The following is a 15720-nucleotide window of genomic DNA, read 5'->3' on the forward strand; positions in this document are numbered from 1 at the left end:
CTGCCTTTTATTGCGTGCTGCTTTTTTTTCATAACAGTGAAAACACCTTCTGAAAGTGAAAACAGGGTACTAATGTAGGTCTTTCGTAACAGTGAGGTTTCGTAAAGCAAACGTTCGAAAAGCGGGAGACACCTGGTAACTCCATTCCTAGATATTCTGCATTGGATATTGTACCTTTCAGAATTGATTCTAAAATTCTATTACTTGTTTTTAAAGCTCTCAATGGTCCTGGCCCAGAGGATGCCAGAATTGCTTTTGTTTTATAATTCTGTTTGAGCTCTCAGGTCTTCTTCAGCTGGTGTCTTGAATAAAAATGATAATATGCTGTGTCATCTTTTTTAAAGTATGTTCCCTATCTGTGGAACTCAGTACCTACAATGAAAAGGAATGCAGTCTCTCTGACATTTTCAAACACCAGCTCAAACCTAATTACTTATCCTCATTCTTAACTAACATCTTTTTGTCTTTTATTTTTATGTTTGTACTTTATCCCGTTGTAAAATACTTCGAACTACATTGTCTGCGCAAAGAGTCCTTGATAATAATTAAGTTATTATTGTTGGGTTTGTTGGCCAGAAGGAATGACAATCTACAAATCAGTGAATTCAACTGAATCAAGGACAGTGGAAGCAGACAGACTAATTGTCTTTGCTCTTGCTGCATGCCTGGGGATGGAGGCTGCCATTTTATGAAGACAATCTATTCCCCATTTTGTGAGCTTGACATTCTGGGCTTGATAAAGTTTTAAAGACACAATGATACTTCAGGTAACCTGCTGGAATGGAGATCATTTCCAAATAAGAAGTTATTTGTGAGATGTTCTTTGGTTGGGTATAATATGCAGGTTTGTGAACCATTGCAGGTACAAGCATGAGGAAGCCTGCATGAAACATGTGGGGATTGAATCGGGGTTATGAGGAATGCCAGGCCAGCATAAACTCTTTTGCCTGGGTAATACCTTTGCTTCAGGGATACTTAGTGGGTGTTCATACAAGGTATTTAGTGCATGAATTCATGTAATTTTTAGTATAAACAATAAAGGTACTTGTCAGTAAATACAGATCTCTCTGTGACTCACTAATCATTGCTATGAAAAGTATTTTTTTACAACAAGAAATGTGGCTTGGATAAGGAATATTGTTTGTGTGTGGATTTTTGTTTGGCCTGAGGTGTTCATGTCATTGAGATTGGATGTTGATTGGTCTGAGTGCTGTTTTTTGGTGGGATTGTCATTCCGGGATGGAGCTATTTTTTTTTATATTGGTTTATACTTACAGTAGGGTTACTGATTGATCTTGAGTGTTGTTTTTCGATGAGATTGTCATTTCGGGGTTGAGATATTTTTTATATATTGGCTTATATTTACCGTAGGGTTACTGATTGAAGTGCAGTATTGTTTGGGGATCAGGAGTTGTTGGGAACCAGGGGTTGTTTGAGAGTGGGACTGGGGTGTCTTTATTGTGCAATGAGGGTCAATGGAGGTCAGAAGTGGGGATGTTCACTGGTGACTGCACAATGTTCAGTTCCATTCACACGTCAGCAGGTGAAGCAGCCCGTCTGCATGCAGTAAGCCCAGGACAACAGTCAGACACAGGCTGAGAAGTGACAGGTAACATTCACACCACACATGTACCAGGCAGTGACCATCTCCAACAAGAGAGAGTCTGACCACCTCCCTCTGACATCCCCATTGTCCAGTTCCCACCATGAACACACTGGGGTCAGCACTGAAACTGACCAGAAACTCACGGGACCAGTCACATCAACATCATGGGGTCACCATTGACCAGAAACTCACGGGACCAGTCACATCAACACACCGGGGTCACCGCTGAACAGAACCTCAACTGGACCAGTCACATCAACACCATGTCTACAGCAGCAGGTCAGAGACTGGGGATCCTGTGGGAGTGACTCACCTCTTCACACCCCAACACCTTTCCCCCATCAACAAGTCAGGAGTGTGATGGAACACTCTCCACTTACCTGGGTGAGGTCAGCTCCAGCAACACTCTAAGGACTGAATCATCCTCCCTATCTTTGTAACCCTCTCTGACCCCTGGACCCCTCCCTATCTTTGTGACAGTCTTCCGCTCCCACACTCTGTAACCACTCACAGCTTCATGAATATCCAACAACAGAATAGTTTTCTAGAATATTTCTTTCTTTCTTTCTTTTTAAATCTTTTTTATTAATTTTCCAAAGTTATAAACAGAATAACAATGTTGATACAGAGAGATTGAAATAATCTTATTGTTAATAAACATATACAGAAAAGATTTCAGATGACACAGGTATAATAGACTTCCAAACTCCTGATGTAATTAATCATAGAGAAAAAAGAAATAGAAAGAAAAAAATACAAAGGAAAACCCCAAAAAGAAACAAAAAAAAGAACTAAATACTAAACCCAAAAAAGCAAACGGAACAAAACAAGGCTAGACCATTATCGTAAATTGAACACATTCAATAATGTCGTCAACTCCTCTCCTCTAGAACTATTTCTTTAATGTTATTGTACATTGACATATTTCGAGCAGAGACTGAAAATCTGAATCAACAGTTGGAAACGATGGAAGCCCTGGGCAGGTGAGACAGCGTGTGTGGAGAGTGATTCAGTCGAAGGATGTGGAACTTGAAACATTAACTCTTTGTCTCACTCCACAGACGCTGCCTGAGACACGCGATGTGTGACACTGCACAGCTGAGTAATGTGCCCACTGCCTGAAACACCCATCAACAGGCTCTCAGACTGTGGTTTCTCTGGTGAAACCTGAACTGGTTCACTTTGGCTGTGATAACAAAATATCATCAATAAACTACTTGCAATACGAGACCCTTCCCCAGCCCTGGGGTGTGGGGCGAGGGGCCCCAGGATTCTTCACCAAGTCTGAACTGCTGGGTGGGGGTCTCACTGGATTTCCCAGGGGCTCTTTGGTTGATTTCAATTTCAGGAACTATCCTCCAGGATGTTAACGGTTAAATGGGGCACGAGAACTGGGAGGATATCCCAGGAAAGGCTGCAGGAAGATCAGTGGAGTAACACAGTAACACAGAGCACAGCACGGGTTCAGTAATAAAGCTCAGTCTGGAAGACTGACCAGATCCAGGTCACTGCAGAACCCTCAGGTGTTTAAAGAGACTCCCCCCTCACCGGGATTGTGGAACAGGGACAGTGATTCCAGTGGGATGCTCCGACGCTCTCCGTCTGTGCCATGGGTGGGCACTGTTCTCCAGGATCTAGCACACACTGTTCCGATGGAGAGGGTGTCTATGAGCTGTGTTCTCCACCAGGTCGACTGTTCAAAGACACTCCCACTGTTGGATCTGTGAGACAGAGAGTAGAGGTGAGGAGGCTCCGTCAGTGCCTTTCCTGATCGACACATACACATCTCCCCTCCTCCTCCCTGCTCCCAAATCTGCTCACCTCCTTCTCCATGCTCCCTTTGCCCCATCCCTCATCCTCCTTGCTCTTTCTGACCCTCCCCTCCTCTTCCCTGCTCATCAGCCCCTCTCCTCCTCCTCCCTGCACTCACAGCCTCTCCACTCTTCCTCCCTGTTCCCACTGCCCCTCCCCTCCTCCTCCCTAATCTCCCAGACCCTCCCCTCCTCTTCCCCATTCCCAAAGCCTCTCCCCTCCTCCCTGTTCCCACTGCCCCCCCACTCCCCCAGACCCTCCTCTCCTCCTCCCTACTCTCCCAGACCCTCCCCTCCTCCTCCCCATTCCCAAAGCCTCTCCCCTCCTCCTCCCTGTTCCCACTGCCCCCCCCCACTCCCCCAGACCCTCCCCCCTCCTCCCTACTCTCCCAGACCCTCCCCTCCTCCTCCCCATTCCCAAAGCCCCTCCCTCACCTCCGCCCCATCATCATATGTATCCTTCTTGATGCCTTTCCCATTGGGGTGGACTTGCATGAGTGACAATGATGCCAGAGTTTACAGAGCAAAGATGACCCCGGATTATATACAGTACGGCACACGCAATGATCAAACTGAGTATCACAATGGGAATTATAAAACCAGTGTGTGACGATCTGTAATCTGGCACTGGTTGTGTGTGGGCGGGGGGGGGGGGGGGAGACAATTACCATCAGATGTTCCGGATTTCTTTCCCATACATTTGTCCCAGTGTGAGCGAAGATACGCCCTCTTTCTATATATACAGCAACACACAAGTAACAGAATGAGTATCACAACGACGGGAATGATCCAAGCAGTGGGTGACGATCTGACACCAGGATCTGGGGAGGAGAAAAGATTCTGTGATTAATCCCATCCTCATACACCCAGTGACAAGGAATCGATGGATCCACTCCCTCTCACCACAGGCCAGATAAAACTCCCCATCATGAAGGGGGAGGGGGATGGAGAGAAAGGATTACAGAATTAATCCCATTCCCACACTCCCAGTTCCAATCATCCTCACATCACTCCCCTTAAATCACAGCCAACAATGTCACCAACTGTATCTCCACTGATGTTAAACAAGTTCCTTCACACTGTCACTTGGTAACCACACTCCCACAGTGCCCTGTATCGCTGACTGTATCTCAATTGATGTTAATCCAACTCCCTCACACCTTCCCACAGAAACCCCTCTCCATCACCCTGTATCCCTGACTCTATCCCCAATTAAAGTTCAAAGTACAAAGTACAGTTTATCAAAATGTGCATACATTATAGAACCTCCAGATTCATCTCCTGACAGGCAGCCACGAGACAAAGAAACACAAAAACAAACACACCGATATGAAAAAAGACCGTCGAATACTCAATGTGCAATAGAAACAATCCATCATGTAAACAGTAACTGCAAGCCAGTCGTGTTTCTGAACTGAGGTCTGCAAGAGAGTCCCATACTTTAGTGTAGAGCCATGTAAACATTGTGGAGCAGCGATCTTAATCAGCCCGAACCTCACCTCGGTCCCCGTCACCCAGACCTTTCTGACACCCTGATGTTTCCAATCTGGCTCGGAGCGTAACTCTCCATCCCAACATCTGAGGTTGCCCAAGCCTTGCCTCAGGCCTCAACAACCTGACCTTTTCTACCACTTCAATTCTCCTGCAAATCTCCATCCAAAGATCATGCTTAGTTGTGTCTGGTGCCTGACCCCGTGGCATTGATTCGATCTGTAAATCTCCGTCCGTAGATTGTGCTCAGTCACGTCTGGTGCCTTGACCATGCAGTTTCGATTCCGCCTGTGCCTGATCTTTCTTGATTTCCCACGCTGTCGGCAACGGGTCCGCCGCCTCGCCTCGCCTCACCTCCCCCACCTCGCCTCGGCTCCGCCGCCTCGCCTCCGCCACCTCGCCTCGTCTCGGATCCGCCACATCGAATGGCCTCAGCTCCGCCACCTCGCCTCGCCTCGGTTCTGCCACATCGAATTGCCTCCAACCCCGAAGGAAAATTACAGACTATTGTTATGATTGTTTGCCAGAAGTTTGGTTAACAAAGTATTTAGTTGCTGTCCTTGTTTCATTAACTGCCAGCCAGAGATCACAGAGGTTCAGCAGCACCATCTTAACCGGAAGGAGTTACGAGTAAAACACAGATCCTTGTTCATTCTGCACTGTCCCACACACTCCTGAGATCGGACACAGAGAGGAGCTGTCTTGTTGAGCTGGGAGTATGGGAGGAGAAGTCAAAAAGAACAGCTGAAGGCAACACTGGAAAATGGGTGAGAGGAAATTTTGAGGGTTAATGAAAATGTATGACCACTGAATGTTCTGGTAAAAGGGAACAGAAAATGTTGAAAAGATAAAAGGGAGTGTGGAAAACCACAAGTATTATTAAAACATAACAGCAAGATGCTGAGCTCATTGCTAACCACCCTCCTCCAGCTGCAGGGCTTGTTGTGAAAAGGTACTTCCATTCAGTCTCACAAATGCTTGGATTACATCTACTTACATTATCAGGAAACCTTGACTTGAAGTCTGTAGCTGTCTGAAAAGGGAGAATTATGAATTATATACACGTTTCCCCCGCCATCCGAAGGTAGAGCGTTCCTATGAAACGGTTCATAAAGCCGAAATGTCGTGAAGTGAAGAAGCAATTACCATTGATTTATATGGGAAAATTTTGTGAGCATTCGCAGACCCAAAAATAACCTACCAAATCATGCCAAATAATCACATAAAACCTAAAATATCAGTAACATATAGTAAAAGCAGGAATGATATGATAAATACACAGCCTATATAAAGTAGAAATACTTCTCTACAACGATTGCCTGCACAGATCTCCATAGCGAAAATCTCACGCAAGCGCTGTTGGCATAAACGCGCTCTCCAGTAACCTTTAAACTATGAAGCTGCCAAATCTACCAAATAACACGTAAAAATACACAGCCTATATAAAGTAGAAATAATGTATGTACAGTCTAGTATCACTTACCGGAATTGGGAAAACAGCGCTGAGCACACTGATGATGGTGTGTTAGACTGAGTTGTCGCAGGCTGGGTGGTACAGTGGCCCCCACCCTCCGGGCCGCCAACCCGATACATTGCCGCGAAGAATGCAGCAGTAGCCTGGAGGCACACAGCACATCTTTAAGAAAAAAGCCGAAATAAACATGCTAATTAATTAGGTGCTGCCCGGCACGTAAGTGTCGGCGCAGATCAGAGGCGACTACCGATTGCATCACCTCTGATCTGGGCCGACAATTACGTGCTAGGCGGCACCTAATTAATTAGCATGTTTATTTCGGCTTTTTTCTTAAAGATGTGCTGTATGCCTCCCGGCTACCGCTGTGTTCTTCGCAAATCGGTACAGTATCTGTCCGGGGCCCAGATGTTGGGGTGGTGGGACATCTCATCGTCAATCAAGGCAGGCAGCTCACCTTCTCCTATGACTGCCCGCTTCAATGTCGAAGGTCGAGGTTCGTCGTCTGCTGTGGCTGATGTGGAAGGCTTGCTTGACTGCTCAGCCTCGCACATTTTTCTATCATACAGTTTTGAATATCTGGGTCCAACTGTTCTTTTGAATTCCCCGACAATATCAATATTTCAGTCCGAATGTTACTTGATATGCCCAGACAATATCGGTGACGAGATGGGATCCCTTTAAAAGGGATATGGTGAACCTATGATGGAGAAATTGGCCCCTTGGAAGGGAAATAGGCTGCCCACGAGTTTGCATTGGAAGACGGGCTTCAAGACCAGGGACCTGGGACGGTGTCAGACAAGGCTGCACATGAGATTGCCCTGAAATAAGGGATTCAAGACTGGGGACCAGGACTGTGTTAGACAACGTTGTCCCTTACCGGTGGTGACCAGTGTTCCTGAGTTTGAGTAAGAACAGGACAGAAATTGGGAGAAGGGACAGGGAACACTGAAATTTTAAATTGCATTAGAATAAAACTGATCTTTTTTGGACCCAGATGTTCATCGTCATAATCAGCTGATTATACAAGCCAATAGCTGGGGCGTGGGAATATATTAACACCCATTAAGTAAGGTTTAAGACTTGAAAAGATGGGTAACCGTCCTGGTAGGTTAGCTGCCCTTTCTAAAAGTAGACCGTCGAGAACAGTGCCTCAGAAGTGATGCCTGAGTGGTCCTAAAATGAAAATACCAGTAAATGACACCACAATGAAGAAAATTGAAAAGTACAAGAAGACAAAGAAATTGCTGGGTGACCGCTGGTTCCCCCTGGGATCACCCGCAAATAAGGTTTTGTTGGAAACAGTGGACAGCAGGGACTCGGTTACATTTTCCAGTGATTTGTACGATTGGAATTAGGGGGATTGGCCTTATGGAGGTTCTTTTGACCAGAAAAAGATAAAATGTTGGAAGGAGACGACTGATTCAGGTAGCGGAGATCCTACATGGTACCTCGATTATGTGATGTGGTGTTTTAATAAATGGGAACAAGTGGCCAAACAGCACCAACAACCTAAGACAAAACGTAAGAAAGAAACTACTTCTAACAAAAAACCCAGGACACCGACGGCCGTGGCTCCAGGACCCGCCAACAGTCTGCACCCACAGTTACCGGCTGCTTCTGCTCCTCCCCCTCCTCCGTGTGATCCACCTCAGGACCTCTCAGGTCATTGAAGTAGCTGCAACCACCCACCTATTCTGCGTTGCCTATTGTTTGCACACCGAGGGTCCGGAACAGAATGGTTCCCCGAATTAACACCTTTTCGAAGGCAACAGACAACAAAATCAAAGGGAATAAGAGCTGAGGCAACAGATAGCTCTACTGGGCAGATATCGGTCCATTTCCCCGAACAATGGTGGGAGAAACCCCAATTCTAAAGCCCTGGACCTCAGCTGAGGTACGGAATATGGTTTGTGCTGACTCTGACCCGCTAACAAAACCAGTGGCGTTCCATAATTGGTTCACACGGTCTTGCCAAATTTTCCAGCCCCCGGCAATCATTTGATATCTGTCTCTGAAGCTGATGTCAGAACATCTTTGCTGTACCTGGTAGGGCACCCAAAATCTGTGTCAACCAACAGGTGGGAGTGTCAAGGACATCTTCAATCTCTCACTGCTGTAATCAGAGGTATCCAACCGCTTCAAAAAGGCCTCATTCATACTGGTGCCCAAGAATAAAAGAGTGAACCGCCTCAACGACCATCACCCACTTTCACTCGCATCTACTCTGGTGAATAGCTTGGAACGGTTAATGATGACTAGAATTGACTCCTGCCTCAGCAAAGACCTGGTCCTGCTGCAATTTGCCCATAGATGTATAGAAGATGCTATCTCACTGGCTCTCCATTCAGGATTGGACCACCTGGACATCAGTGATACCCAAGTCAGGTTGTCTATTGAGTACAGCTCCATCATTCCCTCAGAACTAATCAACAAACTCCAAACCCTGGGCCTCTGCAACCAGATCCTGGAGTTCTTCATCAGGAGATCACAGTGAGTGCGGAAAAAAATGATCATCTCCTCTTTGTTCACAAGCAACACTGGTGCACCTCAAAATTGTGTGCTTAGCCCATTGTTCTACTTTCTCTAACCCTAACTGTAAACCTAACCCATGATTGTGTGGTTGGTAACAACTCAACTGCATTCTAAAATTTCACCAATGATACAAATCTCAGACAGTGATGAGGTGGTGTACAGGAGTGGAGTGAGATAGATCAGCTGGTTGAATGGTGTTGTAACAACAACTTTGCAGTCAACGTCAGTAAGACCACAGAATTGATCGTGGATTTCAAGAAGGGAAATTCAAGGGAAGACACCCCAGTCGTCATTGAGGGATCAACAATATAAAGGAGTGAGGAGTTTCAATTTCCTGGGCATTAACATCTTTGAAGATCTATCCTGGGCCCAACTGTAAATTTCAAAGAGGGCATGTAAGTGGCTCGATTTCATTGGGAGTTTGACAAAATTTGGTATGTCACCAAAAACTCAAGCAGGTTTCTACAGATGAACTGTGGAGGGCATGATCAGTTGCATCATTGTCTGAGATGAAGTGTAAAAACATGCAGAAGAATCTGCTGTGCATTGGAAACTCGGCTAGCTCCATCATGTGCATGAGCCTCCCAAGCAATAACGACATCAAAAGAACCTGCCTCAAAAAGGCAGCGTCCTTCATTCAGGATCCCAGCCACCCAGCACATGCCCTCATCTCATTACTACCAACAAAGAGGTGGTACAGGAGCCTGAAGACACATACTCAATGTCTTAGGAACAGCTTTCCCCCCACCTTCAAATTTCTAAACAAATCATGAACTCTGAATTTTGCGGATGTGACCAAACACATTGATGAAGGTAGAGCAGTAGGTGTAGTGTATATGGATTTCAGCGAGGCATTTGATGAGGTACCCTATGCCAGGCTTACTGAGAAAGTAAGGAGGCATGGGATCCAAGGGGACCTTGCTTTGTGGATCCAGAATTGGCTTGCCCACAGAAGGCAAAGAGTGGTTGTAGATGGGTTATACTCTGCATGGAGGTCGGTGACCAGTGGTGTGCTTCAGGGATCTGTTCTGGGACCCCTTCTCTTTGTGATTTTTATAAATGACTTGGATGTGGAGTGGAGGGATGGGTTAGTAAATTTGCTGATATCACAAAGGTTGGGTGTGTTGCGGATGGTGTGGAGGGCTATCAGAGGTTACAGCGGGACATCGATAGGATGCAAAACTGGGCTGAGAAGTGGCAGATGGAGTTCAAACCAGAAAAGTGTGAGGTGGCTCATTTTGCTAGGTCAAATATGATGACAGAATACAGTATTAGTGGTAAGACTCTTGGCAGTGTGGAGGATCAGAGGAATCTTGGGGTCCGAGTACTTAGGACACTCAAAGCAGCTGCGCAGGTTGACTCTGTGGTTAAGAAAGCATACGGTGTATTGGCCTTCATCAACCATACGATTGAGCTTAAGAGCCAAGAGGTAATGTTACAGCTTTATAGGTCCATGGTCAGATCCCACTTGAAGTGCTGTGCTCAGTTCTGGTCACCTCCCTACAGGATGTAGAAACTATAGAAAGGGTGCAGAGGAGATTTACAAGGATGCTGCCTGGATTGGGGAGCTTGCCTTATGAGAATAGGTTGAGTGAACTCGGCCTTTTCTCCTTGGAGTGACGGAAGATGAGGTGACCTGATAGAGGTGTACAAGATGATGAGAGGCATTGATCGTGTGGATAGTCAAGAAGCTTTTTCCCAGGGCTGAAATGACTAACACGAGAGGACACATTTTTAAGGTGCTTGGAAGTAGGTACAGAGAAGTCAGGGGTAAGTATTTTTTAATACAGAGAGTGGTGAGTACGTGGAATGGGCTGCCGGCAATGGTGGTGGAGGCGGATAATGATAGGGTCTTTTCAGAGACTCCTGGATAGGTACATGGAGCTTAGAAAAATAGAGGGCTATGCTTCTAAAGTAAGTACATATTCGGCACAGCATTGGGGGCTGAAGGGCGTGTATTGAGCTGTAGGTTTTCTATGTTAACTCATAGAGTCAGTCGCCTTTCCAATCACCTCTCAAACACACCCATTACTGTCAGTCCCCTTTCCAAACCTCCCACACAAACCCATTATCGTCAGTCCCCTTTCCAATCACCTCTCAGACACACCAATTACCATCAGTTCCCTCTCACACATTCCCATTACTGTCGGTCTCTTTGCAATAACCTCTCACACATGTCCATTAACGTCAGTCCCCTTTCCGAGTATTTCTTTTAAGCCCCAGTTCTAGTCTCTATATCCCTGGTTTATTACAGACTGGGAGCTCTGTACACAGATCTTGTCTTCATATCCCTGTGAGACCATGCTGGGAGCACTGTGCACTGATCTGGTCTCCATATCTCTGGATTGGACCTCACTGGGAAAACTACACAGTTCTGGCCCATGTAACACTGACAGCACCAAATACGTTTTGATGAGGGATGCAGAGGGACCTACTGGGAGCCGCCCAAGGAATTCTAAAAATGGTGAGGTGCCGACCTGGTGAAGCTGTAACACAGGATAAAATGCAAGTTCAACAGCAAAGCCGGAGGAAACTGAGCTGAGGGATCCCACACCCCACAGATCAGATCAAAGCTCCACAGTCCCCTTACATCAGGTCATGGACGACAGCTGATGGGAGGTGGAGTCTCTATAAACATCCCCTCCTTCACTGACGGTGCGACCCAGCGTGTGAGTGCCAGAGATAAGGCTGATCATTCACATCCATGTTCAGACAGAAGTGCTGAGTGGATGATCTCCCTCAGCTTCCTCCTGAGATCCCCCATCACAGAAACCAGTCTCCAGACAATTCAGTTCATTCCCTGTGATATCAGATTACTGGATACAGCAACAACTATGGGACCAGACTACACCCAGGTGTGGTACTGCAGACCTGTGCTACAGAACTAGGTGGATCTCTGTCCCAGGATCAAACCCCTCTGTGGATCAGGGTGATGCAAACATGATTCATTTGAGAGGTGTCCATTCTTTAGAGTTCCATCGACAATGGCAATTATCTTATCGTCTGGGGGAATTTCAGCTCCACCACTGGGGTACACAGTGGCCGCTGTGTGTACCTGTCAATGTCACTGCAGATACTCAGACAGGCTACTCCAACAAACCCTCCCAAACTCTCCACCTCTACCCCCAAGAATGAATGTCTTGGACACGGACAATCAGGCAGTGGGGTTCAGTAAAGAGTGGAATGGCCAGGATCTCCCGTCACCCATTAATTAGGATGTTTCAGGAACTGGTAAAACCCAGGCCCCTCGCCGTGTCTCACTCACCGTTCACTTCCAGTCGCACTCTCGCCTTAAGTTCAGCTCCAGAACCCACAGCAATTTCCACCTCATAATCACCGGCATCCTCTCTCTGTAGATCACGGATTTCCAGACTGAAGTCCCCGGGATGAAGAGTTATCCGTTGCTTGTACTCCTCAGTACCGAAGTAGGAAATGGTGCCATTTGTGTATTCTGCTATTCTGGTTCCGTTTGATCTCCACACCACCTGATAAACATCCCGCCAAGGTGTAATCCCAGCACGTAAGGAGACTGTCTGTCCCAAAGCTCCTTTCACAATCCCCATCCAGTCTGAGGAGACAAGAGGAGGCAGTCAGCAGGTGAGCTTAGAGACTGGAGCAGGAATCAGAGTGAGGTGGGTTCTGAATGAGGGCACAGTTTCAAAATAAGGGACCACCACTTCAGACAGAGATGATCCCCTCGCCAAAGGTCTGGAATCAATGCAATTTTCTCCCAAAAAGAGCTGTGGAGGCTGAGTCCCTGTGTTCAGGACTGAGACAGAGTTTTGATGTGGAAAGGAGTTGGGGAAGGCGTGGGAACAGGCAGGAAAGCAGAGCTAAGATCAAGATCAGCCCAACCCTGATCTCAGTGAGCAGGAAGCAGGGTTGTGAGCCTTTAAGGCCTCTAACTGTTCTTTGGATAGAAATGTAGACGGGAAGGTTAGCATGTTTGTAGATGAGATAAAGATTGGTGGTGTTGTGCATTGTAGAGAGAAGTGCCAATAGGTGCAATTGGATATGGCTCAGATGCAGACAATAGCAGGGAAATGTGGCTGCATATTGATAGGGTGGTAAAATAAGGTACTGGCTTAGTTGAGGCAATGAGTTCATAAGTTAGGAAGTTATACTGTATCCTTAAAATCCCCAGTTTGGAGATCTGAAGTATTGCTTTCTGTTCCAGTCATTTCATTATATGAAGAATGTGAAGGCTTTGGAGAGGGAGCAGACATTTCTTTTTGGGAGAAAATTGCATTGATTCCAGACCTTTGGCGAGGGGATCATCTCTGTCTGAAATGGTGGTCTCTTATTTTGAAACTGTGCCCTCATTCAGAACCCACCTCACTCTGATTCCTGCTCCAGTCTCTAAGCTCACCTACTGACTGCCCCCTCTTGTCTCGTCAGACTGGATGGGGACTGTGAAAGGAGCTTCGGGACAGACAGTCTCCTAACGTGCTGGGATCACACCTTGGCGGTGAGTGCCTAGATTAAAGAGCACGTGCTATAAGGAATTTCTGGACAAACTTGGAATGTTTCCTCTGAGTGTCAGAGGTTAAAGATAGACCTGACATAAGTTTATAAATTTTGAAGGACACAGACAAAGTAGTTAGCCTGTATTTTTCTCCAGGGTCAAAAATGTTGGACAAACTTAGGTTATTTCCTCTGGAGTGGCAGAAGCTAAGGGAAGATCTGATAGAGGTTTATCAGATTATGCGAGGCATAGATAGAGTAGACAGACAGGGTTGGAATGTTTAATAGCAGAATACATGCATTTAAGATGACAGGGGCTAAGTTGGAAGGAGATGTGAAGCAAGTATTTTTACACAGAGGGTGGGTGGTGGGTGCCTGGAACATGCTGCCCGTGATGGTGGTAGTGGAGGCGTTTAGATAGGCACACAAACATGCTGGAAATGGAAGCGTATGGACAATGTGTAAGCACAAGGGATTAGTTTAGTTGGGCATTTGATTACTAATTTAGTTAGTTAGGCATAACATTATGGGACAAAGGGCCTGTCCCTGCGCTGTATGTTTGATGTTCTAAAATGTCTTGGACGACAAGGCAACAAGGTAACTGAAGGCCAGGAGCAACTGGTTGAGGGTGGTGGGCATGATGAATGAACAAGGGCTGTGGATGAGAGCTTGGTTTAAAATAGGCTGCAAGTGAAGAATTGGGAACCAGTGTCAGGTGATTCCTGTTAGCTGGGTGGAGACAGGAAGGTGATGCCTGCTGCCTCTCACACACACCCATTACTGTCAGTTTCCTTCCGAAACCTCTCACACACGCCCATTACCGTCAGTTCCCTTCCGAAACCTCTCACACACGCCCATTACCATCAGTTCCCTTCCGAAACCTCTCACACACACCCATTAACATCAGTCCCCTTCCGAAACCTCTCACACACAACCATTAACATCAGTCCCCTTTCTAATCACCTCTCACACCCCAAATTCTGGTCTCCATATCCCTGGATTGGACCTCACTGGGAGCACCATGCACAGTTCTGGTCTCCGCAACAATAAGAGCACCAAGCACGTTTTCATAAGGGGTGCAGACGAAGCTATTGGGACCAGAACCACCTTAGAAACATCCAGTCTGGCTGAGATCCCACCAGGCAAAGAGACCATATGTCCCTAAACTCCTTTCGCAGTCTCCACCCAGTCTGTGGAGACAAGAGGAGGCAGTCAGCAGGTGAGCTCAGTGACTGGAGGAATCAAGAGTGAGGTGGGTTCTGGGAAGGTGTTCATCTTTGTGTGCAGTGTAGAACAAGGCACAGTTTCAGAATAAAGCACCATTTCAGACAGAGATGAGGAATGATGTCTCCTCTCCAAGGGTCAGGAATCTCCCCATTTTTTTCCCCCAGAGAGCAGTGGAGTCACTGTATTCAAGGCTGAGAGAGATCTGATCAGGAGGAGTCGCTTAGGGCGTGGGAACAAGCTGGAAAGTGGAGCCCAGTTCAAGGTCAAACCAGCCCTGATCTCAGTGAATGGATTTTAGGATTCAGGAGCCGAAGGACAGAAATGTAGATCGGAGGGTTAGCACATTTGTAGATGAGATAAAGATTGGTGGTGTTGTGGATGGTGCAGGGGAGTGCCAATATGTGCAACTGGACATGGATCAGATGCAGACATGGGTGGGGAAACGTGGCTGCATGTTGATCAGGGGGGTAAAGAAGGGACTTTACATGCTTGCCCTGATCAGTCGAGGCACTGAGTTCAAAAGTCAGGAACTTATGCTACATCTTTTAAATTCTGGTTTGGCCACATCCAAGGTATTGCATTCACTTCCAGCCACCCAATTAAAGGAAGGATGGAAGGATGGGGAGGCTTTGGAGAGGGTACAGACATTTACCATGATACTACGTAGATTATAGGGCAGGTGCTGGAAGAAAAACAATTGGACAGATTTGGGTTGTTTCCTCTGAGTGTCTGAGGTTGAGGATAGACCTGATACAAGTTTATAACATTTTTAAGAACACAGATAAAGTAGAAGCTACACACATAAAAGTTGCTGGTGAACGCAGCAGGCCAGGCATCATCTCTAGGAAGAGGTGCAGTCGACGATTCAGGCCGAGACCCTTCGTCAGGACTAACTGAAGGAAGAGTGAGTAAGGGATTTGAAAGTTGGAGGGGGATCAATTTTGGATCTCCCCCTCCCCCTCCAACTTTCAAATCCCTTACTCACTCTTCCTTCAGTTAGTCCTGACGAAGGGTCTCGGCCTGAATCGTCGACTGCACCTCTTCCTGGAGATGCTGCCTGGCCTGCTGCGTTCACCAGCAACTTTTATGTGTGTTGCTTGAATTTCCAGCATCTG

The 15720-nt window shown here is 46.6% G+C and overlaps 1 protein-coding gene across 4 annotated transcripts in view; it reads right to left on the reverse strand.

Annotated features, from left to right (window-relative positions):
* Positions 1-2235: 2235 nt before the first annotated feature.
* The window catches only part of LOC134355363 (muscle M-line assembly protein unc-89-like), a 55694-nt gene continuing 42209 nt past the window's right edge, over positions 2236-15720 (reverse strand). For 2 of the 4 annotated variants that reach the window (XR_010020050.1, XM_063065139.1), the window contains exons 6-7: positions 4086-4238; positions 2236-3327 (exon numbers count right to left, since the gene is read on the reverse strand). Coding sequence is in view for 3 of the 4 variants with exons in the window: in XM_063065139.1 (XP_062921209.1) it covers positions 3272-3327; positions 4086-4238 (209 nt within the window). In the remaining variant the exon portion in view is untranslated. Of the gene's footprint in view, positions 3328-4085; positions 4239-12179; positions 12483-15720 lie in introns of those variants that run through there. The other 2 variants (XM_063065138.1, XM_063065140.1) reach the window with 2 other exon arrangements.

Source organism: Mobula hypostoma, chromosome 13 (assembly GCF_963921235.1).
Source record: "Mobula hypostoma chromosome 13, sMobHyp1.1, whole genome shotgun sequence".
Lineage (NCBI taxonomy): Eukaryota > Metazoa > Chordata > Chondrichthyes > Myliobatiformes > Myliobatidae > Mobula > Mobula hypostoma.